Source organism: Thamnophis elegans, chromosome 11 (genome assembly GCF_009769535.1).
Source record: "Thamnophis elegans isolate rThaEle1 chromosome 11, rThaEle1.pri, whole genome shotgun sequence".
NCBI classification, from domain to species: Eukaryota; Metazoa; Chordata; class Lepidosauria; order Squamata; family Colubridae; genus Thamnophis; species Thamnophis elegans.
Genome location: NC_045551.1, coordinates 3,995,635 through 4,020,340, shown reverse-complemented (window position 1 = coordinate 4,020,340; position 24,706 = coordinate 3,995,635). Strand labels below are relative to the sequence as shown.

Below are 24,706 nucleotides of genomic sequence, written 5' to 3'. Positions count from 1 at the left end.
TATCAATTTCACCAATTTATTAAACCATATAACTACATAAGTGTTGTGGCCCAGCAGCAACCGTTGGAGCTGCCACCAGACTCCGACAGCGAGAGGCCCTATGAGTCGGCCTGGAGGATGTGGAGGACCCTGGACAGGGTTCGACTCCGAGCAGGGCGCAGAGAGGTTGGTTGGCCACCAGGAGGCGCCTGAGCCTTGGACCAGTGTGGAGAGACAAGGGAGGATGATCCGGATGTCATCAATGGGGAGGAGACAAGGGAGTTGTTCCTAGATGCCCAGCACCAGAGAGCTAATAGGCGTAAGGAACAATTACACAGTTACAGGAGATAATTGCACTCAACTGGTGGTCATTAGGCTCTCCAGACTATAAAAGGAATGCTTGTGCACACGCCCCTTTTGCGGAAGTCAACGCATTAACTAATGTTGGAGAACAGTATTGTGAGCTTGGCAGGCTGGATTGCTGCCAAGGCTTATCTGTGCTGGATTGCTGCCATGGACCTGTCTGTCTGTAAATAAATTCCGTAAAGTATCTTTGGCTTGGTGTGGAATGAGAGGGGGTCAGAACACATAAGTATGTTTGAAGTTTTAGATAGCAATAATTCTTTAATTGTAAACGATTGTGAATTTTTGCATGCTGAACAAGTTTCTTCAGCTTAAAGCCGTGATGTTCATTTTAGGATTATACAGAAGACTACATTCAAACAGGCCCTGGTCAGCTTTATGCTTACTCCACGCGGCTCTTTAGCATAGATGGCGTCAGTTTACCATACACCTGGAACCATACCATTACTTACGATCAGAATCGTGGGAAAATGCCTTTCCTGGTTGAAACACTGCAAGCCTCTTCTATTAAAACAGAATACAGCCCACACGAAGAAGCTTTGACTTTTAAAATTGCTGCTTCCATTACAAAAGGTATGAATTTTGAGGAAAGTAGATGCACCCTTACTTTATTTATTTTTTAAAATATGTTTTCTCCTTGTCCTTCTTTACAATTTAGGTCAGATCACATGGGAAAAACTGTCAGTAAAATGAGAATCCATATGCTAAAGCTTAATATAATTATATTTAACTAAATAAAGACTAGTTCAAATTTAAAAAAAAAAACCTTTATAGTGGTTGCACACAGATTTAGATGTTTGAGACTAATCATGCACGCATAAAAGTTTTATTATCTTACCATTTGCCTATTTTGTAAATAAAGTTTTTTCAAGATACAATCATCCTTTGAGAAGTTATGACCTAATCCATCCTGGCAATTTTGGGGACATTTGAGCCACGGAGTACCAAATATGAATTGGTCATTGGCCAGGATAAATTTCCTTAATTCATGCTAGCCTTTTGCATCTTCCCAAAAGAATGAAAGTTACCTTTTTTTCAATGCTAATGAAGACAAAATGTCTCCTGTAAACATGACATTTGCCCTGGTACCTGCAGTTGTTTGTGGGGGTGATATTCTTTTCTTACAGTCAATACAAATGTTATTTTGGACTTAATTTTTTAAAAAATGTGATTCATAGAGACACATCATGTACTTTTGGGGTAAACATTTTAGTTCTGAATAAAAACTTCTTGAACTAAGATGCACAACAAGTCTATTAAGGTCTGCCTTAATAGAGAAAAAAAAATTGAAATTCCACTAGCCCAACTGTTTTCTCAACAAAGATTTTGCAATGTAAGATGCAGCTGTGGTAACCTCGACAGACAGCAGTTTAGCCTCTAATGCAGTGTTTCCCAAAGTGTGGTATGCGTACCCCAGGGGTACGGGAAGAGTTTGATGGGGGTACGCGTTGCACCGGAGTATGGTGGGGATCACGTGGGAATATCCACTGCACCGTGCTTAGCTGCGCCCACAGAACAAGGAAAGAAATAGGCGCGTATCACAGTTTTTACATGGGAACTGGGGCCATCGTACATCGTATCGCAACTCATTATGGCGGGAACCTCTGCGCATCCTTCGCGCAGCTCGGGTTCGGCCATTTTTAAACTGCGGGAACATTAACAGTTGACGTTGAGCCGCGGAGCTGTTTAAACGCCGGAGAATTGCAGTGTTATCTAACGTGTTAGACAGTCTTGTGAGGCGTCAAAAATAAATATATTTTGATTTTTATTAAGGCATATGTTTTTTATGAGGGGTACTCAGCGTTACGAAAATTATAGAAGGGGTACACATATGTCAAAAGTTTGGGAAACACTGCTCTAATGAAATACCTCTAATAAAGAAGAACCTGTCATTTTCACTGCAATCTGCTCCAATGCAGAGAACTGTTTTATCATTAGGATTTCAGTAATTAAAATCTGTTTCCATGCCATTTCATCCATCAGTTCGAATTCTTACCTCAGGAGCAATTTAAAAAAAGGTCTTCCATCTGTTTGTTTGTTTGTTTTATTAGTTTTGTATGGCCCGCTCCCGAAGGACTCCGGGCGCTCACAATAAAACAGGGAAAGGGGGATAAATAGGACAATACAACAATTTAAAAATACACAACATTCACAATTGAAGCGGGGCTGGATACTTCAACAGCCCCAGGCCTGCCGGAACAGCCAGGACTTAGTAGCTTTACGGAAGGCCGGGAGGGTAGTAAGGGTCCGGATCTCCATGGGGAGCTCGATCCAGAGGGCCGGAGCAGCAACAGAGAAGGCTTCCCCAGGGGAATTGCCAGCCGACATTGGCTGGCAGGATGGGACCCGGAGAAGGCCCAGCCTGTGCGATCGAATCGGTCTTTGGGAGGTAATTGGCAGGAGGCGGTCTCTCAGGTACCCAGGTCCGATCCATGGAGGGCTTTATAAGTAATGACTAGCACCTTGAAGTGTCCGGAGACCGATAGGCAGCCAGTGCAGCTCGCGGAGGATAGGTGTAACGTGGGTGTACCTAGGTGCACCCACAATGAAGTGGCTGTCTTCTAAAAGATAAGAGTAACAACTTATATCAATCTGATTAGCCATTCCCTTCTTCCACAGGAGATCATAGCAACCAGTGTCCTGATGGGTTTCTTTGGATTCTTCTGGTCCCTACTGTTCAGGTGAGAGAATCCACAAACCTCACCATTGCAAAAAATTGCAGCACACCCTATATTCTCCTTCCTCTTTCATGGACTGTTTTTTTCCTCTTCAGTTATCAAAACAAAAAGATAGTAAAGTAATGTTGGTATAAACGTCCTTCCAGGGTTTATTTATTTGTTTTTTTAAAGGGGGTTATTTTCAGTGGTGGAAAATTCCAAAATGCCTGAGGTAATAAACTGAAATTCTGAAAATTTGCTTTTACAATGTGGAGCTCCTAGCTTTAGCATATAACATGTTCTTTTAAATCAAACTGAATTTAAGTTTGCTTTTAGCAATAGCAATAGCAGTTAGACTTATATACCGCTTCATAGGGCTTTCAGCCTTTCTAAGCGGTTTATAGAGTCAGCATATCACCCCCAACAACAATCCGGGTCCTCATTTTACCCACCTCAGAAGGATGGAAGGCTGAGTCAATCCTGAGCCAGTGAGATTTGAACAGCCGAACTGCAGAACTAGCAGTCAGCTGAAGTAGCCTGCAGTGCTGCACTCTAACCACTGTGCCACCTCGGCTTTTTTCTTTTCTGACTTGGTAGGTAATGAGTGAGTTCAAACAGCATCTTCAACCTGGGTAGAATTCCAATGTGACTGTTTTCTGGTTTTTTCCTTACTATTATTGTAATGGTGCTAGCATTGTGGGAATTTCTTGTTGTGGGGAATAGAAACTGTGGTTGTGAAAGAAACCTCTAGCAGACTCAATGCAGCTGTTGGGCTACAGGTTGTACTCTTAGGTTCGAGGTTCGAGGTTCATTTTAGAGCCGAGGTGGCGCAGTGGTTAAATGCAGCACTGCAGGCTACGTCAGCTGACTGCTAGTTCAGCAGTTCGGCAGTTCAAATCTCACCGGCTCAGGGTTGACTCAGCTTTCCATCCTTCTGAGGTGGGTAAATGAGGACCCGGATTGTTGTTGGGGGGCGATATGCTGACTCTGTAAACCACTTAGAGAGGGCTGAAAGCCCTATGAAGCGGTATATAAGTCTAACTGCTATTGCTATATGCTGTCCTATTCCCAGCGGGATCAGGGCGGCGCACAACCCAAGGAGAGGGAAGGGAAAAAACACAAAAACTACAAAAAGTACAGGGCATTTAAAACAACCAACAGCCACACGATTCGAGAGGGGAAGGGAACTCATCGACCCCAGGCCTGCCGACACAGCCAGGTTTTAACGGCTTTTCAGAAGGCCCGGAGAGAGGTGAGGGTCCGAATCTCTGCGGGAGTTCGTTCCAAAGGTACTTAGATATCTGTTAATTGTTCTGCTTCCCTCCTCATTAGATGAAGATGAGTGTATACTCAGAAACCATGTTCCCATATAGTCACAATGTTGTAGGAACCTATTACTGCTCCTGTCCCAAGGGTCTTACTATATCAGCAGATGGAAGAGCATGTCAAGGTAAGCTCACTCTCTGAAATCTCTTGGAGGCAATTGGGACCCTGAAATCTAGGTGAGACCAAGGAATCGCTTCTCCAGAGTGAGGCAACGGCATAACTTCTCCAGTCCAGTTCTACTCATCAGCCATTATTTGTGGTAGATGGTTGCTCTTAATTAGGGAATTGGGGACCCAGAAAACAACAATGGAGAATAAAGGAGCCATAGATTGAAAATAATAAATGGTTTCTCTTAAGACCAGAAGGCACAATAGCTGATAAGCTTCAATGTGTTTTTTATTATGCCCTTTTAAGTTCTGTATACTATCTTTTCCTGAGAAAATGGATGCTGCTTCTCCAGTGGTGGGTTTCAAAAAATTGTTCGAACCTACTCTGTGGGTGTGGCTCCTTGTGGGAGTGGCTTGCTGCCCATGTGACCGGAGGGAGGGGCTTGCCGCCCATGTGACCGGATATGAAGATGCCGACGACACTTGTCAGAACCACCTTAAATTACTTCACACACAGCCTGGCATGCATAAGAATAGGATGTAAACTTGTTTTTTAAAGGCATCTTGGTTTGCGTTAAGACAACTCAGCACACGCAATGTTCTGATTGCACACAAACGCAGTAGTCATCCTTACCTTTCACAGAGGCACTGAGTTTTATAAAATGAGCATGATAGTGTAGAAAATCGTATCCAAGGACCTTAGTATATATTTTATCCAGTGTGGGTTTCAAAAATTGTTCGAACCTACTCTGTGGGTGGCCCTTTGTGGGAGTGGCTTGCCGGCCATGTGACCTGGTGGGAGTGGCTTGCCGGCCATGTGTTTTCTTTCTTTCTTCTTTCTTTCTTTCTTTCTTTCTTTCTTTCTTCTCTTCTCTCTCTCTCTCTCTCTCATTATCCTGCCTTTTGTCTCTCTGTCCCTTTTTCTTTTTTCTTTATCTCTCTCACTTTTTCTTTCTTTTTCTTTTTTATTTCTTTCTCTTTCTCTCCGTTGAATCTGAGTTTGTGGTGTGTGTGTTTGTGGTGTGTGTGTGTCAGTGGTGGGTTTCAAAAAAATTTGGAGCCTCTTCGTAGGTGTGGCTGCTTTCCGGGTCCATGGTGGAACCTCTTCTAACCGGTTCATTAGATTTGAAGAACCGGTTCTACCGAATAGGTGCGAACTGGTAGGAACCACCTCTGTGCTTCTCCCATGATGATATTGAGATATGTCTATGCTTCAATAGAGCCTGTATTACCATTTGAACTTATTATACTTTGTATTGCTATTTAATGCAGATATTGATGAGTGTGCCTTAGGGAGGCATTCATGCATGATCGGCCAAGACTGTGAGAACGTTATTGGCTCATATCGCTGTGTGATTCAATGTGGAATTGGTTTTAGAAGAACACCAGATGGATTGAGTTGCCAAGGTATGGAAATGACAATATGCATCAAACACTTCATGAAAGGGCCTAAGGCTCATTAAATAATACTTTAAGGTGCCCTAGAATAGTAAGAAACATTGGAAAAACCACGTACTGAGATTTTGCTTTTTCACAATGTGGTTTCTGATCATTTTTTAAAAATAATTTCCAAATATCCAACATTATTAATAATTTCCATTCAGACGAGCTAGGGATAATATAGGCTAGTAACTTTCTGATTTCGTTCACGGGTTTTTAATGTGCGCCTTACAATTGCATTGAGCTGAAAGGTCAACTATCATTACATTACATGGCACCATTCCGTGGGACAGTTCCAGCCTTCAATTCCAAAGCATTTGCTGTTGGGACGGCTGTCCAGAAGTACTTAGCCACTACTTAGGCAAAGTTTTGGGCTCATGATTATGTCCCTGGGGAACAAACATGGCTTAGTAATTGATTTTTATACCACTCGTAACATTATCTCACCCAACCCACGGCTGAGGCAGTTTAAGATTGCTTTTAGAAATATAGTATTTTTTCTCTTTTTCCACTAAAATTTTTGGCTATGGACATCTCCTAGCATCTTCCAACAATGATGTGGTTGGTGATGAGGTCAGGGATCAGGATCTACTCAGCTCCTGTTGGCCACTCTAGTCTCCATTCAGAGATGATTTTTTCAAAACATATTTTTTTTATTTTCCATTTTCATAACATATAATCACATGTATACTATTACTAGCCAATATCCTATTGTATTAAGTAGTAATTACATCAATTCCCTTGTCATCAACGCCCAGAAAGATAAAAACCCATTATTGGCTCTTCTGCTCTCCATACACCTCTTTCTTCTGCCTCTCTCCTTCCTTTCTCTCCTCTCTCTTCATTCCACTCCTCTTTATCCTCCTCATCTTCCCCCCTTACCCTCTCTCCTATCCTCTCTTCCTATCTTTCTTCTCTGTTTCCCACTCTTCCTCTTATTGGTGTATTTCAGCTTCTGAGCAAACTTCCATTCTATGTTGATGGTATTTATGATTCCATATAATATACTTAACATATCTTATCTCCTTCGCCCGAAGAAAATGTAAACAAGCTGTCAGACGGCTGATGGATTGCTCACACATGCACGGTGGAGCTGGGCTGGGGCGACAGAGAGAGTTCTGTGTGCCACAAGTTTGCCATCATAGGCATATGTCATCTTCTGATGGATTTTAAGAACTGCACAGAACCTACAGTACACATTCTAGAGGAAATGGTATCTGAAAGCTGAAGGGAGGTGTAGAAGTTTGAAGTCAGGATATTTGAACAATGATGATAAACTGGGGATTAGACATATCTGTCTATAATACAGGCAATGGAGAAGCAAATACTCTGTTGCTTGTGTGTGTCCAGAGACATGGGGGCATTGACTCCTTGGATAAGGAGTTTTCCTGCAGCATAGACAAGTGGTATAGAGGAGTGAAAAATGACAAACCTAATGTCAGCATTCCAAGTATCATGTAGAATTAAATTAGAGTCCAAGGCAAAACGATCCTTAAAGTTCCAATTTAATAAAGCAGACATCTTAGCACATCTGTTAATCCCAATTCTGGAAATGACATCAGAATTCCACCCAGTTAAAAGTTCATGATCTTGTCCCACACACCCACAATCCATCACATGGTCCAATCTTCTTCTTCCACGCAACTGCTTCGGTCAGGTGTAAAAATGCGGAGAGAAAAGATGACCTTGGCTTCTAGAAAAGAATGACAATAACACATTCCACAATTCTACTCCTGTCTATTCCCCCCTCCCATCAACTATACTAAATAAACAGCATAATGAAATAAGAGAAAATGTGGCAGGCCAAAATATAAAGGAATATTGCAGGCCTGACACCGAAGTACACCTTTTATGATGTAATAAACCTAGAAGTGCTGAGCGGTGGCTCAGTGGCTAAGACACTGAGATTGTCGATCAGAAAGGTCGGCAGTTCAGCAGTTCGAATCCCCAGCACTTCGTAATGGAGTGAGCTCCGTTACTTGTCCCAGCTTCTGCCAACCTAGCAGTTCAAAAGCATCTAAAAATGCAAGTAGAAAAATAGGGACCACCTTTGGGGAGAAGGTAACAGCGTTCTGTGCGCCTTCGGCATTAGTCATGCCAGCCACATGACCACGGAGACGTTTTTGGACAGTGCTGGCTCTGCAGCTTTGAAACGGAGATGAGCACTGCCCTAGAGTTGGGAATGACTAACACATAGTGCAAAGGGAACCTTTACCTTTACTAAACCTAGAAAACATCCTTTCTTCCTTCTGGGTTTTGCAGAAGAAGTGCCAGGTAGTTTCTAGCATTACAAAGCTGGATGCAAAGAAATAGGTCAAAATGTCCTTATTATTATTATTATTATTATTCAACAGATGTAAATGAATGTCAAGAGTCTCATCTTGTCATCACCATTGCTTCAACACCATTGGAAGCTTCCACTGTGGATGTGATCCAGGCTATCAGCTGAAAAGCAGAAAATGCATGGGTACAAATTTGACATAATCCAAAGTGGGACTGGAATGGCTTTTCATTTGTGGGTGAATACCTTACCCAGCATGAATCCTGAAATCTAACAGTCACTGAATATACTTGTACACAGTGGATTCTGAGCATTCGGGCAATTTATTTCCATGCTTTTTGAAGGATAGTTTTTCACTGGGTTGATGTAATTAATCATTATCCCTTGACTTGCAATATGCATGGCTTAAATAAAATAAGTATTTGGGGAAATCCATGAGGTACATCTACCTATTTCCGTTTCTCTCCATATCAGTTTACCTACAAAGCAGTACATGTGATCAGTGATGAATGGTCGTTTTAGACAGAGAAGCCCTGAGAAATGTCCTTCTAGCAGCCTTGAAGTTTCTAGTTATTCTGCTCCATTCAGATATTAAGAATGTCAGCTGATGTGATTCTCCATTCCCTTTTTCCCAATGGAGAGGAAAATCTCTATTCTCCTAACTTGGCTCGATCCAATAGCATTGTCGCCGCTTGCAAAATAGATGCTATCTCTCTCTACTTTGGAGTAGACAGTGGGGTGACAGGGAAGCCACAGAAAGATTGCCCTTTGGACAAATGAGGCAACTGTGAAATTTAATTATTTATTTCATCTTGCTTTTTTTATAAAAAAAAAGATGTGAATGAATGCAGACAAAATGTATGCAGACCTGACCAGTTATGCAAGAATACGCGAGGTGGATACAAATGTATTGATCTGGTGTCCAAGTGGAATGACAAAAGCAGAAAATGGAACGTGTATAGGTTGGTACATTTAGTTATCATATTATTTTCAGGGTATAAGAGAGAACTAGCTGCTTCCATTATCCTACCCTCTTTCTCTCAAATTTGTGAATGATAGTCATGGATCTTTGATATTACCAAATTAATTATGAATATTACATGAACCTATGATGGTCACAAAAGAAATCTAGACTCTTTAGCACCTTTTTCAACTAACACATTTTAATAAAAGACCTTAGCCTTCATGAGCTGATATATATAAATAAAGGGAGACTAGTATAGCTATTTAACTCTCATCAGCTAGCCATGCCCTTACTGGGATTGAACCTGTGCTGTATTACATATTAAGCAGCTGTGTAACCACTAAGCCACAAGGTTCTCCTTATCAGCTGAGCCAGGGAAGTAGGTATGTATTTAGTGTCATAACCCCTGGTATGTATTTGGGCATACAGAGGTTGTGACACTAAATACACACGCCGCGCGCACGCGCGCACACACACACACATATATATGTAGTATTTGTGCTGATAAATAAATAAAGGGAGACTAGTATAGATCTATTTCAAGCTATTCAGCTATTCTCATCAGCTAGCCATACCCTTACTGGGATTTGAACCTGGGCTATATTACATATTAGGCAGATGTGTTAACCACTAAGCCACAGGCTCTAACACATGTTAACACATCTGCCTAATATGTAATATAGCCCAGGTTCGAATCCCAGTAAGGGTGTGGCTAGCTGATGAGAGCTAAATAGCTTGAAATAGATCTATACTAGTCTCCCTTTATTTATTTATCAGCACAAATACTACACAAATGTAACAAAGGCAACAGTAAAATATTGGGCTTTCTGTCTGGATGGTCTCTTGTGACGAGCCGATGGACAGAGAATGGAAGCAGTATGCTTCCTCCCATATTTGGGCATACCAGGGGTTGTGACTTTTATATATATAAGTGAATGGTGAAATGATCTGCATGGTGAAATGATCTGCAGCTCACAAAAATCAGAGCCTTTAAATAAAATGTGTTAATCGGAACAAGTTCTATCAGTTGTCTGACATTTTGCTACCATAGACTAACACGGCTCACTTCCAAGTTATTCCTCATTTCCTGATGGTGAAAAATATTCTGACATTACTTTTTAAGAATAAGCAGTGAAAATGAGCAGATTCAAGATCATTCACATGTTCCTTAGAAGGCATCTGGTACTAATTTGACTAACATATAAAGTCCCTTTCCATGAGATAAGCAGATATATAAATCTGATTAATAAATAAATATTTATAACTAACACATAAATATTTCAAAACTGAAGTATGATTTTTTTAAAAAGCAGTTGAGGAAGGTTTGCAACCCTGTAAGTATATATTCTCATCAAGAAAATAAATATTTTCTTATTCGTAATGCAAGATGTTGTTTCTCATCAGATATTGATGAATGCAGAGATGGCACTCACCAATGCCGATACAACCAGATTTGTGAAAACTCAAAAGGAAGTTATCGGTGTGTGTGCCCAAGAGGCTATCGACACAGGGAATTGGAAGACCCTGTGTGGGTAAGTCAGAATGTAGAATTGAATAAATTTTAGGTCTATCTATAGATAAGAATTTAAATGGCAAATTGTGATTTGGACCATGTGAACCTGGATATGGTTAATAAGTTCATATGGAGTGTTGTCCTCTTGTGCTCCAAATTACATGATGTTCTTTGAATCCAGATTATTTTCACAACCCTAATAAATTGGAATATATTCTTGTGAATATTACCTGCTATTGGTGGCTGCCTACGAAGCTGAAGGTACCATTCTTCTTGAAATTAGTAGTTCCCAGAGGATTGAGCTTTTAAGACTTTTATTGTGGGGGAAAAAAGCCCATCAGCTTCTAATTTCATGTATGAACACAGAAAAATCCCAGGAAATATAACTATTCACAAAGGCTAAACATTTACATGGGGCACATTTCCCCCCTCAAATAGGCATAATGCAGCAGGAATAGGAGACGCTATCCCATAAACAGTCCCTATCTCTAACAGGCACTCATATTTCTGTTGGGAAAAAGCCAGGGATGGGTTTCAACCGGTTCGCGGCGGTCCCTGCGAACCGGTTGGTCGGCAAACCCGGAAGTAAGTAACTTCGGGAACGGCGAAGGGCCCACCCGCCTGCCTGCGCTCCTTACCCGGTTTTGACGAGTTCTGCGCTTCCACGCATGCGCAGGATGCATACAGCGCCTGCGCGATCCTCCAGGAGCAGCTGGAGCATCGCACAGACGCTAGTACACATGCGTGCGCGCGCGCGGCACGAGGCCGCGCGGCCCCATTCCAACCGAACCGGTTGGAACGGGCGAGAAACCCACCCTGGAAAAAGCTGACGTGCAACTTTAATATTCCTTTTAAAGTTTGTGTGTTTATCTCTGTGGCCTTTTTTGCAATCATAGTAAGAAAATAAACAAAATAAAATTTAAGCATCTTTAACACAAAAGTGACATGCTTCCTTTAGATTCAAGGGCTGTACACTTATATATTTCAATTGATCGTCATTCAAAAGATTCTACATTTTAAAACATAAATTGGTCCAGACTTTATTCAAAGTACCATTGGGACAGGTAAGCTTACACAGAGAACACTTGAATGTCACTGCAGAAGCCTTGTGACTATTTAAAGGTTAAGAAAATACTGAAAAATTCCAGATCAAGAGAAAGCAAGGCCTCCATTAGTTCATTGTATGTAGAGAGCGCTTAATTTGCCGTAAAAGTGTGCATGTTTAGCTAGGGTGAGCTCATGGTTTTCATCGAACGTTGCGCGAGAAGATTAATGCATGAAGTGTCTATGTTTTGTGGTTTTAGAATCACATTTGTCATTTCGGCGTGTTCCGCAGACTGATGAGTTTTCATGTTCTGTTCTGTTTTTTTGTTTATGTGTGTTTTTCTCCTTCCCCTTGTTACATGGTGTTGTGCTTTGGAACCATGTCCCATGAGCAGACATTAATGAATGTGAACAAGTGCCTAAACCTTGTGCATATCAGTGCGCCAACATGCCCGGCAGCTTCAAGTGTATCTGTCCTCCAGGACAACATTATTAGGTGATGGCAAGTCTTGCGCTGGATTGGAGAGGTTCTCAAATTATGGCACCTATTACAATAGCTATAATTATGCTCAGTTCTCCCCCATGAGAGACAACTATCGACCTCAAAATATATCAGGCACTCCTCCAATCTCTACAGCTCCTACTCAGAGTATAGGAACAGCAGAATCCCCATCGCCAGGACTAGAAGAAATGTTAGAGAGCCTTGCCCTGAAGGCTATGAGGCAAGAAATAACAAAGTATAGGTAAATGTCACACCTGTATATGTGTGTATGTGTGTACTATATATGCCTGTACATATGATGCATATTCTTTCTTTTTGTTTTTTTATTTTGCTGCTCATTCCATTAGGAGCTGCCAACAAAGACAGGTTGTTTGTTATTGTTATAGTTCAAAGCCCTAAATGGCCTGTCTACATCAGTGGTTCCCAAACTTGGCAACTCTAAGACTTGTGGACTTCAACTCCCAGAATTGGATGGAGTCCATTGAAGCTCACACTGACTGCTTGGGTGACTCCATCCAGCCACCTCCTTCTCTGCCGTCCCCTCCTTCTTCTTTTGCCCTCCATCGTTCCCAGCATGAGGCTCTTCTCCAGGGAGTCCTTCCTTCTCCTTAGGTGGCCAAAGTACTTGAGATAGATAGATAGATAGATAGATAGATAGATAGATAGATAGATAGATAGATAGATAGATAGATAGAATAGTAGATAAGTATAGATAAGATATAGATAGATAGATAGATAGATAGATAGATAGATAGATAGATAGATAGATAGATAGATAGATAGATAGATAGATAGATAGATAGATAGATCTGCCAGCTCTGCTGGCTGGAGAATTCTGGGAGTTGAAGTCCACAAGTCTTAAAGTTGCCAAGTTTGGGAACCACTGGTCTACATGAATGAATGTATTTCTTCATTTATTCCTACCCAATTAGAAAATATTATTTAAAAGGTTCTTTGTTGGGTATGATGGCCAAAAATGAGTACAATAAGAAGCTGATCGTTTTCTCCAAAGTGCAATGCTATAATAACAAGATATCTTGGATCTTCATTGCTTAGAATTAGACCCAAAACTTAGAGCTTCTTCTTTCAAAATACTATTACTGCAGGCTCTTAAAATGTATACTGTATGGTGGACTTAAGAAAGTACAAGTAGTTATTTAACTATAGTTCGGTTCTGGAATCTCCATACCGAAACAATATGGTTGTTAGGTGAAACATCATATGACCACAATGACTTAGGACATCACTTCTTCTGCTGGTCATTAAAGAAGTCAAGCTGCCCATTAAGTGAGATATCACATGACGGTGACTTGCAATTTCGTTTTCTAGCTTTCCATTGATTCTACTGGTTAGGAGCCAGCTGTAAAATGGTGAATGATGATCACATGACCACGGGGCATTGAGATGGTTACAAGTACTTGAATGCCAGTCATGTGACCACAGGGTTGCTGCAATGTGAACAGCTGTTCAAAGTTACGACTGCCCTAGAATAGAACTTTGGGAGCAGTCTACTGCAGTTGTAAATCTACATGGTTTCACTCTGTTAGTTGTATGCAAATGTAAGGAGGACATGGGAGGAAATTGCTTTAAATATCTATTAAAAATCTATTAAATCTATTAAAAAGTTGAAAGTTAAATACGCACTAAGTTCAAACATGGGATTTGTTCATTTTCAATGCAGCCTTTAAGAACAATGATTTTAATGTGTGGTACAAGTGCCACAAACACATGTAAAAGTTAGGTTGATAGGCCCTTTCTTCCATCTCACTGAGAGCTTTTAAACATGTCAAATAAACATTATATGGTCAAATTAAAGGGTATTTTAAGATATTTCTAGAAGGTGCATCTTTTCCCTTATTCAGTAAGTAAGTAAGTAAGTAAATTTATTACAGTCAAAGACTAGCAATACACATTAGTTTTTACACTATATTAAAAAATACTAACACTAAAATATAATTAAAAAGTATTGACATTAAAAATGGATAATAAATAATGGTCCAAAGATTGTTAGAGGTATGTCCAGATAATTGGTATGAGATGGTATTATACTTCTGTAGCCAATTTTTTCCTTATGGACATTGCAGCCACACAGAACTTTGCCACTGCCTACGTGGTAACCGGGTTAGTGTCCTGGAGGAGGAAGCCTAGATAAAAATGGTCTGCCCTCCCTGGCAATCTCTCTAATAAGGGGAGAATATGTGCAGACCTACAAGCTCTGTATAGCTCGCAGTGTAATAGAACCTGTGAATTATCTTCCACTTCTCCTTTGCCACATATACAAACCCATCCCTCTTATTTAAAGGAAGATGAAGAGATCCATTTCCAATCAACGTGACAAAATTTGTTTGGTTTTAGATCCATTCTGGATTGGAACCCAGGCAGTGCTTAAAAGAAGTTTGAACTGTCTTGTGTTTAATCCCTACACTCCATCTCCATCTAATCCAGTTTCCCCTCTTAGAATATTGTTTATTTAGGGGATGTATCTACATGTAGCTGAAAAAAAAAATAACTTTCCAAACAAGCAGCAGACGTGACACCAAGGGCATGATCTGATTGGTCATGTGAGTAAGCTAATTTGCCCAACATTTAACATGTTTAGATGCCAGAGCATCCATATCCTAGACCAATGGATCTCAACCTGTAGTCCGCAGACGCCTGGGAGAAGGTGCAATGTTGTGGGTCTGCAAAGTCTTGGAAGAAATGTTATGATTTAAACCTTGAGTTAAGTTTTGGGGAATCCATGGTCATGGTCCATTTGGTCACAAAGGCTTTTAACGGAGGAGGTCCTTGGTGAAGAAAAGGTTGCTAGCAAGTCTTACGTGAAAGACTAAATAAGCAAGTTGGGTTACCCTGGTGATTCATGTCATATTCTTCTGTTTTATAGCAGTGTTACTTCCTCTCAAAAGTCCCCAAATCTATGATGAATAATGTTGTCTGATTTTTCTGAGGGAAAGATGCTGAGCTTGTTGAGACTATGAGGAAGGCCTTTGTACTCAGTGAGGGGTTTCCCTAGGGAGTTATATTTTACTCTCCTGGCTCCCAAAAGACAGAAGTAACTTTGGCAGTGATGATTCTGTCCGTCTCCACCAGCCTTCAGAACGGGGTTGACTGAATCTCAGGCTTTGAGTCTTCTCACTTCTTCAGACAGACATTTTTACAACCAGCAGTTATCAACTTTACATTCTCTCTACTTTCCTTTTTTTGAAGGATTGGACAAGAGGCTCCTTGTCTAATAGTTGAGAGGACTTCAAAAACAGCTTTATATGTCAACCTCAAAAGCTTCGATTGTGGCAGGGTTCCTCAGATTTGCTAAACTGCATTTGCTAAGAAAAAAAAATAAGTCTAAATACAGCCAAACTCTAGTTGTATATGTCTGTGTCTCTGTGTTGGAATTTAATATTTGGAATCCTGCCTTAATTGAGCTTTCCTTTCTTAGCCTGTCACTTTACCCAGAATATTAATATTTGAGTGGGTTTTTTTTTTAAATTTCTTTTGCAGACATTGATGAATGTGAGAACAGAGGTGTATGTCAGCATGAATGCAGGAATATCTTAGGGAGTTACCAGTGTTTTTGCCCATCAGGTTACCGAATCATGCCCAATGGCAAAACATGTCAAGGTAAGAAAATCTCTTGACAGAGGGGAAAAAATAAAATACAAGAATTAAAATTCATCAGTATAATTCATCGGGGCCTTAGAAATCCAGTTGATATTATGATAGATAGCAAATATCTTAATGCATTAATGGTTTCAATAATGGCCTTTGTTCATGTGAGAGTTTAACAAGAGTTGCCTTTAAGGTAGGGCAGGGTTCCTATCTGCTCATACTAAAGAGTACTAAGCTAATTAGTATGCTTTGCACATCACTAAGAATATAGATGTAGGGGGCGAGACAGGTCAGTGGTTAAGGATGCTGAATTTAATAGCAATAGCAATAGCAGTTAGACTTATATACCGCTTCATAGGGCTTTCAGCCCTCTCTAAGCGGTTTACAGAGTCAGATATCGCCCCCACAGTCTGGCTCCTCATTTCACCCACCTCGGGAGGATGGAAGGCTGAGTCAACCTTGAGCCGGTGAGATTAGAACCGCTGAACTGCAGATAACAGTCAGCTGAAGTGGCCTGCAATACTGCACCCTAACCACTGCGCCACCTCGGCTCAATTTGAAACCTGAGCCCTGCATGATAGGGTGAGTTCCTGTTACTTGCCTCAGCTCCAGTGGTGGGTTTCAAAAAATCTTTGGACCTCTTCTGTAGGTGTGGCCTGTTCCGGGTCCACTGGTGGAACCTCTTCTAACCGGTTCGGTAGATTTGACGAACCGGTTCTACCGAACAGGTGCGAACCGGTAGGAACCCACCTCTTCTCAGGTCCTACCACCTGGCATTTGGATGCAATCAAATGTTAGTAGATAAATAGGTACCACTGTTGTGGGGAGGTCACAGCATTCTGTGCACCTTGGCATATAGTCATGCTGGCCACATGATCCAGGGGTGGAGTCCTGAACCGGTTAGTACCGGTTTGCTGCTTGCTTCACTCGCGCACGCCAGTCATGCGTTGTTGGTGCAGGCACATATGACTAAAAATTGCTCTGTGCATGCGCAGAGGCAGAAGACACCAGAGAACCGGTTTGGGGCGTGTCAGGACTGGGTTGCTGTCGGTTCTGCGATCCAAGCCTGAATTCCACTACCAGTTCAGCCAAACCGAGCCAAGCCAGCAGCAACCCATCTATGACATGATCATAGAAATGTCTTTGGACAATGCAAGCTAAGAGATGGAGATCAGCACTGTCTCCTAGCGTCAGGCACAACTGGGAAAGGGAAACTTTTACGTTACCTTTATGAATAGCAATAGCAGTAGCACTTAGCCTGATATACCACTTCACAGTGCTTTACAGCCCTCTCTAAGCGGTTTACAGAGTCAGCATATTAACCCCAACAATCTGGCTCCTCATTTGACCCACCTCGGAAGGACGGAAGGCTGAGTCAACCTTGAGCCTGGTGAGGTTGGAACTGCCAAATTGCAGGCAGCTGTCAGTCAGTGTGACCCGACAAATGCACACACGACAAAAGCGCACCGACAAAACCGCGAGAAAACCGTGAATTCGAAATCACGCCCACAACAGCGCGCTGACAAAACCGCGCTCACAAAAGCATGATTAGGGTTAGGTAAGAGTTAGGGTTAGGTTCAGGGTTAGGGTTAGGGTTAGAGTTATTACGTTTTTGGCGTTGTTTGGTGAAGGCGCGCTTTTGTCAGCACGCTGTTGTGGGCGCGCTGTTGTGGGCACGATTTCAACTTCGCGGTTTTCTCGGAGCGCTTTTGTGTGCGCGCATTTGTCGGTGAACCGTCATTCAGCCGAAGTAGCCTGCAGTACTGCACTCTAACCACTGCACTACTGCAGTGGATAATAGGGAAAGGGAACCGCATAAGGGAACATGAATAAGATGACTCCAATGAATCACAATTTTGCGACAAAGAGTTTTCATTTTTAAAAATTTTTAAAAACTCTTTGGGGTTTCCATTGAGAGCCTGACCCAAAATCATAGCAAGACAACAGGGAAAAGTGTCCCCTTGGAATTAAAATTTGTAACAGTCACCTTTTCTTTCTTTCTTTAATCATATACTTTGATATATTGGTGGGAAGCAAATGGCTCCAGGGGAAAGAAGATATTTATTTTATTTATTTATGGGCATATTTATACAATATTCCTTTGTACGCATGACGTTGAGGGCTCTGTGTCATTCCCTGTTGGTGCTGTTTATCTGGGATGCAAAGTAAAAAAATTATATGAAATCAACGAATGGCCTATCTGAAATTTTCCTCCCTTTTGAATTATATCAGACGTAGATGAATGCCTTGAACAGAACATCTATTGTGGGCCAAACCGCATGTGTTTAACATGAAAGGAAGCTATCAGTGTATAGAAACTACTTGCCCTCCAAGCTACCAACAAGATCGACTTTCTGGGTATGCTTAATCTTCATCTCTATTTTTGCCAGGAGTTCTTTATGAGTTGGTAATTTAGTAGAGCATAACACACCACACACACACACACAAACACACAAAACACCAGTGGTGGGTTTCAAAAAAATTTCGAACCTACTTTGTGGGTGTGGCCTCCTTTGTGGGAGTGGCTTGCCAGCCATGTGACCTGGTGGGAGTGGCTTGCCGGCCATGTGACCTGGTGGGAGTGGCTTGCCGGCCATGTGTGTCTCTCTCTCTCTCTCTCTCTCTCTCTCTCTCTTCTCTCTCTCCTTCCTTTTGTCTCTCTGTCCCTTTTTCCTTTTTTCTTTCATCTCTCTCTCACTTTTTTTTTTTCTTTATTTCTTTCTTCCTTTCTTTCTCTTTCTCTCTCTGTGTGAGTCTGTGTGTGTGTGTGTGTGTGTGTGAGTGGTGAGTTTCAAAAAAAATTGGAACCTCTTCTGTAGGGGTGGCCTGCTTTCTGGTGGAACCTCTTCTAACCGGTTCGGTAGATTTGACGAACCGGTTCTACCGAACTGGTGCGAACAGGTAGGAACCCACCTCTGACACACACACACACTGTCCTCATTTAACATGCACAATTGGGGACCAACAACTCGATCTTTAAGCAAAGTGATCAATAACGGATACTGCAACAGTGCTTATGTTCTTACTTCAGCTTTCCTTTGCTTTACAGACCTGCTAAGGTCATAAATGCAAGGATTTACAAGTTACTTTTTTTAAAATCACTGTTGTTAGTGTGAAGGGTTGGTTAAAGAAGTAGTCGCTAAACAAGGGACACTTGTAATCTTGAAGTGTTGCCTATATTGAGGGCTGTTTCATGTTAATTTAACAATCTACTTAAAACATCTCTCAGTTTGGGTAAGCGGAGTGTGATGACTTAAAATATAATTTATTTTAATTTACCTATATCATCACATTGTTCTATTTCTGGGTAAGCAAAATGGGAATAAGAAAGAGTAAACTGAAGAACAGTAATTAAAAATACAAAATAAGAATGCTTCTTGCAAAATGTTCTCACTTCAATTTCATCACAAATCGGACTTGCTAGAGACAACATGTATATTTGAATACATTTTTATTTAAGCCACGTTTTTGAAACAGGCAAACTCTTTAAAGCTGATACTTACCTGCCAACCATTCTTGTTGATTTATTTCTATCTATAATAATCAACAGAATCACCTAACTATATTATGGGTTCCAATCAATCCAGCCAGTGGTGGGATTCAATAATTTAACAACCGGTTCTCTGCCTAATGACTATCTGGGTAGGTGGAGCTCGGTGGTCATGTGACTGGGGTGGGCTTGGCCAACTCAAGGTCACTCAGGTCGATGGGCGCTTTGCCTTAGCTGTTACAATGTAATAAGGGGTTAATCGGAGAGGCAGTTTCTGTAAGCAGGGGAATAAGATGAGGCTCAGGAAAACAACACCAGAATGTTTCCCTTCCTGCCTTCCTTACAGGATTAGCCCTGTTAAAGCGGAAAAAAACAAAAGGAGATTTCTTCCAACATCCGGTTCTCTGAACTACTTAGAAATTTACCAACCGGTTCTCCCCGAATAGGTGCGAACCGGCTCGAATCCCACCACTGAATCCAGCGATGATCTGGATTTTACAACTGTGGATAAGATTTGATGAAAGCGAGGTAAAGAATAGTAGAAATTGATTAATTCTAGACTAATGTACACAACTCTTTCTTTTCAGATCGTGCCTCAATGAACTGCCCCCCCAATGACTTGGAATGGGCCTGAGTCCTTATGCTTTGGAATACAAATTTGTATCCCTCCCATTTGGGATTGCTGCCATAAGGATCTAACTCGATTAGTTGCCTATACTGAAGACGGAGTGATGCACCCGAGACCAGTTCCTCTATGGTGAATGAGGACATGAGCAATCCCCTTTTCACTAGAGATGAGAACTGAAGGGCGTGGTGTATCCACGAGGCCTCTGCGGGAGCCAGAGACTTATCGATGAGAGTCAGAGCTCTTTCGTACAGCAGTGACGGAATCATTGAATACAAACCACTTTCATAGTCTATATAGCTGTGTCGCTATCCTTACTAGGAGAAGCATTGCCCCAAATAATCATAGTATGTTAACCACATGCATACATCCCGCTGGGTGTCACCACTTCCAGAATGACTGCCTCATCTCTAAATAGTTGCAGACTGCAACTTGGGAGAAAATGGTGCTACGTTTCTTATTTCTGACTGCCAAACTTGTTGCAATAATGCCATCTTGACAAAAATAACTGTAGTCTATGAATCATTTGGAATCTTACCACATGCTTTATTTATTACACTGGAGCAATCACCTCCAAAGATTGTTCTGCTGACTCTTGGGAACTAGTTAGCGATAGTAGTTAGGCAATTATTTAGTGCTAAAGAATAACATGTAAGGATGTTTTTTTATTTCTTCCCCGAACATGAAAACAAATAATGTCCATGATACAGTATGAAAATAATATGGTATAGTTGGTTGTTTTTTTTACAAAATAACAAGAAATGTTTGCATAATAAACAATAGTTTTTTATTTAACACTTGGTGGAAAGAGTAACTTTCCTGGGCATGACACAAAGGTAAGATAGTAATTGGTAATCATTGAAATATAGTTGTAAGAAAATCAGATTGTGAGAATCCTAGGCAGTTGATTGCACATAATGCACAGCATCAATAACAGAATAACAGAGTGTAGGGGGCCTCGGAGATCTTCTAGTCCAACCTCCTGCTCACACGCTACCATTCTGACAAGTGGTTATCCAGTCTTTCCTTAAAAGCCTTCAGTGATGGGCTTCCACAATTTCTGAAGGCAAGCTTGATTGTTGATTGTTCAAGCTGGCAAGCCGCCTCAAGGCAAACAATAGCAGCCGATTTGTCCTCCAGAGGGGATACATTTATCACATGACTGAAAAATAAAGATGTAATAAAGCACCAATGCAATAGCAATAGCAATAGCAATAGCAGTAGACTTATATACCGCTTCATAGCCTTTCAGGCCTCTCTAAGCGGTTTACAGAGAGTCAGCATATTGCCCCCAACAATCTGGTCCTCATTTTACCCACCCTCGGAAGGATGGAAGGCTGAGTCAACCCATGAGCCGGTGAGATTTGACACGCTGACCCTGCTGATCTAGCCGTAGCCTGCAGTGCTGCATTTAACCACTGCGCCACCTTGGCTCAGTATGCAGGAAAGATCATTTGCCCTTGCTCTCAAATAGTACAGCTTATGGCTACTTTATTTGATGTACAAGCTAAGATCAAAAGCTAGTGGTGGGATTCAAAGAATTTAACAACCGGGTTCTCTGCCCTAATGACCAGCTGAGTAGGCGTGGCCCGGTGGTCATGTGACCATGTGGGCGTAGCAACTCAAGGTCACTCAGGTCGATGGGCGCATCGCCTTAGCTGTTACAATGTCATAAGGGTTAACCGGAGAGGCAGTTTCTGTAAGGAGGGCAATAAAGATTAGGCTAGAAACAACACCAGAATGTTTCCTTCCTGCCTTCCTTACGGGATTAGCCCTGTAAAGTGGAAAAAAACCAAAAGGAGATTTCTTCCTACAACCGGTTCTCCAAACTGCTTAGAGAGTTAAGAACGGTTTCCTCCGAATAGGTGCAGACTGGCTGAATCCCACCACTGATCAACAGTCAGCTTTTGCACTGGTACTTAGAACAAAAAATGTGTAAAGAAAGAAATTCAACTTTCTTCTTCAAGGGTTTAATTAAAGAACTTAAACTTATATTAAAACTTGCTTTACCCCCAAATACCAAGTTTGGTTTTAAAAGTGTTAAACGTCAAAACACGTATAAGGCGGTAATAAACTCTGGAAGTAATTTTTGCCAAGAGTATTCTATTTTTATGAAAGTATATGATATATAAGTTTGCTTGTATGTGTTCTCCTATATAATGTAAAGGCTTTTTTCCCCTCAAAAAAAAAAGGAAAAGAAAAAAGAAAAAACAAGTGTTTTACCAAGAATTTTGTTTACGCAGTGGTAGTAACCAAATAAACTTCACTTTCGCTTTTTTTACTATTAAATATAGCAAGATTGTATAAATGGTTTTATCAATGTTTCTGAAATCTGTTTCATTTTCTAGATTAATGATGCCATTAGAATTCCAAAAATGGTTAACAAATTGTGATATTTTTCTGTGCAATATATGCACTAAAGATATCGTTACACACTTATATTTTTATAATTATATTGAATTATAATTATATTGATTATAACTTATATTGAATTATAATTCTATTGAATTATAATTATATTGAATTATAATTATATTGAATTATAAGTATAATTATATTGAATTATGATTCTATTAAATTAAATATAATTATTATATTGGATTAAAATTAAATATAAATTAGATTTAATACATATAAACTTCCAGTCAAAATTAGGTTTTGGAGTAATGCCACTACTCCTCTGCAACACAACTCACATTCCATGTCTTTTGTAATGAACTTACTGAATTTACTCAGTATTCCAGTTTCTAATGACTCTGAGCAGTGGTGGTTTTCAAAAATTTGTAGAAACCTATTCTGTACGTGTGGCCTGGTTTGGTGGGAGTGGCTCGGCGGTCATGTGACCAGGAGTGTTCTGACCGTGTTTGAACTGAGTGGGCATGGCCAACTTGGAAAATGTGGTGAAATTCACTTAACAATGCACTTGTTTAGCAACCGACCTTGGCAGCAATCCAGCACAGCTAGCCACAATAGCTTCTCCAGCTCTAGTAAATATTGTGATTTCTGCAATGAGCGTGTGGAAAGTCATTCCTTTATAGTCTGAGAGGAGCCTAATTACCACCAGCTGAGTTCAATTATCTCCTGTAACTGCGTAAACTGTTTCTTTACGCCTATTAGCCATCCGTTGTCTGGGCATTCCAGGACCAACTCCCTTGTCTCCTCCCCACTGCTCCAATGCATGACATCAGGATCACACTCCCTGGTCTCCTCCCCATTACTCCAAGGCTGACTTCGAGAGCATGCTCCCTTTGGCTCTCACCGCTGCTCCAGGCCTCAGGTGGCCTCCTGGTAGCCAACCAGCCCTCTCTGCGCCCTGCTCGGAGTCGGAACCCTGTTCAGGGTCCTCCACATCTTCCAGAGCTGACTCCATAGGGCCCCTCGCTGTCAGAGCCTGGTGGCAGCTCCAACGGCTCCTGCTGGGCCGCAATAGCAATAGCAGATAGACTTATATACCCGCTTCATAGGCTTTCAGCCCTCTCTAAGTGGTTTACAGATTCAGCATATTGCCCCCAACAACAATCCGGGTCCTCATTTCACCCACCTCGGAAGGATGGAAGGCTGAGTCAACCTTGAGCCGGTGAGCTTAGAACACTGAACTGCAGATAACAGTCTCAGCTGAAAGTGGCCTGCAGTACTGCACCCTAACCACTGCGCCACCTCGGCAACAGGCCCCAATGCTCAAAATTAAAGCTTATAGCTCTGCTCTTGAAACATCTCATAGCTCAGAATTGTAACCATATATGTATGTGCATACATATATATGCATACTGTACACAGGTCAGTATAATATTAAGAATTTGATTTTCTGCTAGATAGCACTTCCCAAAATGTGCACCAGGGCATGCTAGTAAGCCATTCAGAAAAGTGTTTGCATGTCACAGGAAAAGAAACTCTTAGCTTAAAAACCCAGCCATGAAAGGGATGATTTATGATATATTTCCTCTAAGAAACCTGAGTAGCCCCACCTAGTTATGTCAGTCTGTGCCATTTCCCCTTCCTATTTTCCACGCCGTCCTTTCTCGGAGAATGAGAATGAACATTTCTATGATCAATGAAGGTTGGCTTGTCTAGGCACTGGACAAGAAGAATGCTTTCTTCATCCATTGGCCTTCGTGCACATAAACAGAACAGACTCAGAGTTGCATTTGACTTCAGCATTAATGACGGGGACAAATTTATCTTCTAACTAAAGAGGAGGTTGGGAAGATTATGGAGGAATGGGGACTGTTAGAGAAACATTAATTTTCCTCCTCTGGAAGGTTGTCTTCAATTCCACTCCTACATGTGAACTATGACACAACACTGTAACATACGCTCTTGGGTCTTTTCCCCATTAGATTCTAGTGTTGAGTATCTACTTTTTGCCATATTGATACATTGGGTAGAGTTAGTGCCCCGACAAATGCGCGCACCACAAAAGCGTGGTGATGAAACCACGGTGAGAAAACCGCAACGTCATAAACGCGCCCATAACAACACGCCAACAAAACCGTGCCCACAAAAGCACGATTTAGTTAAGGTAAGGGAAGCGTGATTTAAGTTAAGGAAAGGGTTTTTTTTTTTTACTTTTATGGAATGAGAGAAGGAGGAATAAGTGATTTTATTAGATCTACTATATCTGGCTGCTAAAATCTAGACTACTCCTAAATGGTAGCAAAGCGTTATTATCTAACCATGCATACTTTTATAGCTCAGCTACAGCATCTGTAACAATAACATCTGCAGATAAACTCATATGTTGCTTTTCCAAATTTTGAACTGAATTCAGGCTGAATTACAGAAATCTTTTAATTTTTCTGACTGTAAGTT

The 24,706-nt window shown here is 41.2% G+C and overlaps 1 protein-coding gene across 1 annotated transcript in view; it reads left to right on the top strand.

Annotated features, from left to right (window-relative positions):
* Positions 1-20,648, top strand: part of HMCN1 (hemicentin 1) — a 264,205-nt gene extending 243,557 nt beyond the window's left edge. Inside the window, 23 exon segments of the mRNA XM_032226793.1 lie at positions 678-915; positions 2,962-2,991; positions 2,994-3,023; positions 4,332-4,363; positions 4,365-4,449; positions 5,705-5,839; positions 8,227-8,244; positions 8,247-8,339; positions 8,989-9,071; positions 9,073-9,115; positions 10,522-10,620; positions 10,623-10,649; positions 12,070-12,162; positions 12,165-12,278; positions 12,281-12,411; positions 13,506-13,524; positions 15,675-15,794; positions 18,015-18,065; positions 18,068-18,140; positions 19,860-19,957; positions 19,960-20,121; positions 20,124-20,171; positions 20,174-20,648. Coding sequence (XP_032082684.1) covers positions 678-915; positions 2,962-2,991; positions 2,994-3,023; positions 4,332-4,363; positions 4,365-4,449; positions 5,705-5,839; positions 8,227-8,244; positions 8,247-8,339; positions 8,989-9,071; positions 9,073-9,115; positions 10,522-10,620; positions 10,623-10,649; positions 12,070-12,162; positions 12,165-12,278; positions 12,281-12,411; positions 13,506-13,524; positions 15,675-15,794; positions 18,015-18,065; positions 18,068-18,140; positions 19,860-19,957; positions 19,960-20,121; positions 20,124-20,171; positions 20,174-20,253 — 1,902 coding nt within the window. The 3' untranslated portion in view covers positions 20,254-20,648.
* The last annotated feature ends 4,058 nt before the right edge of the window (positions 20,649-24,706 follow it).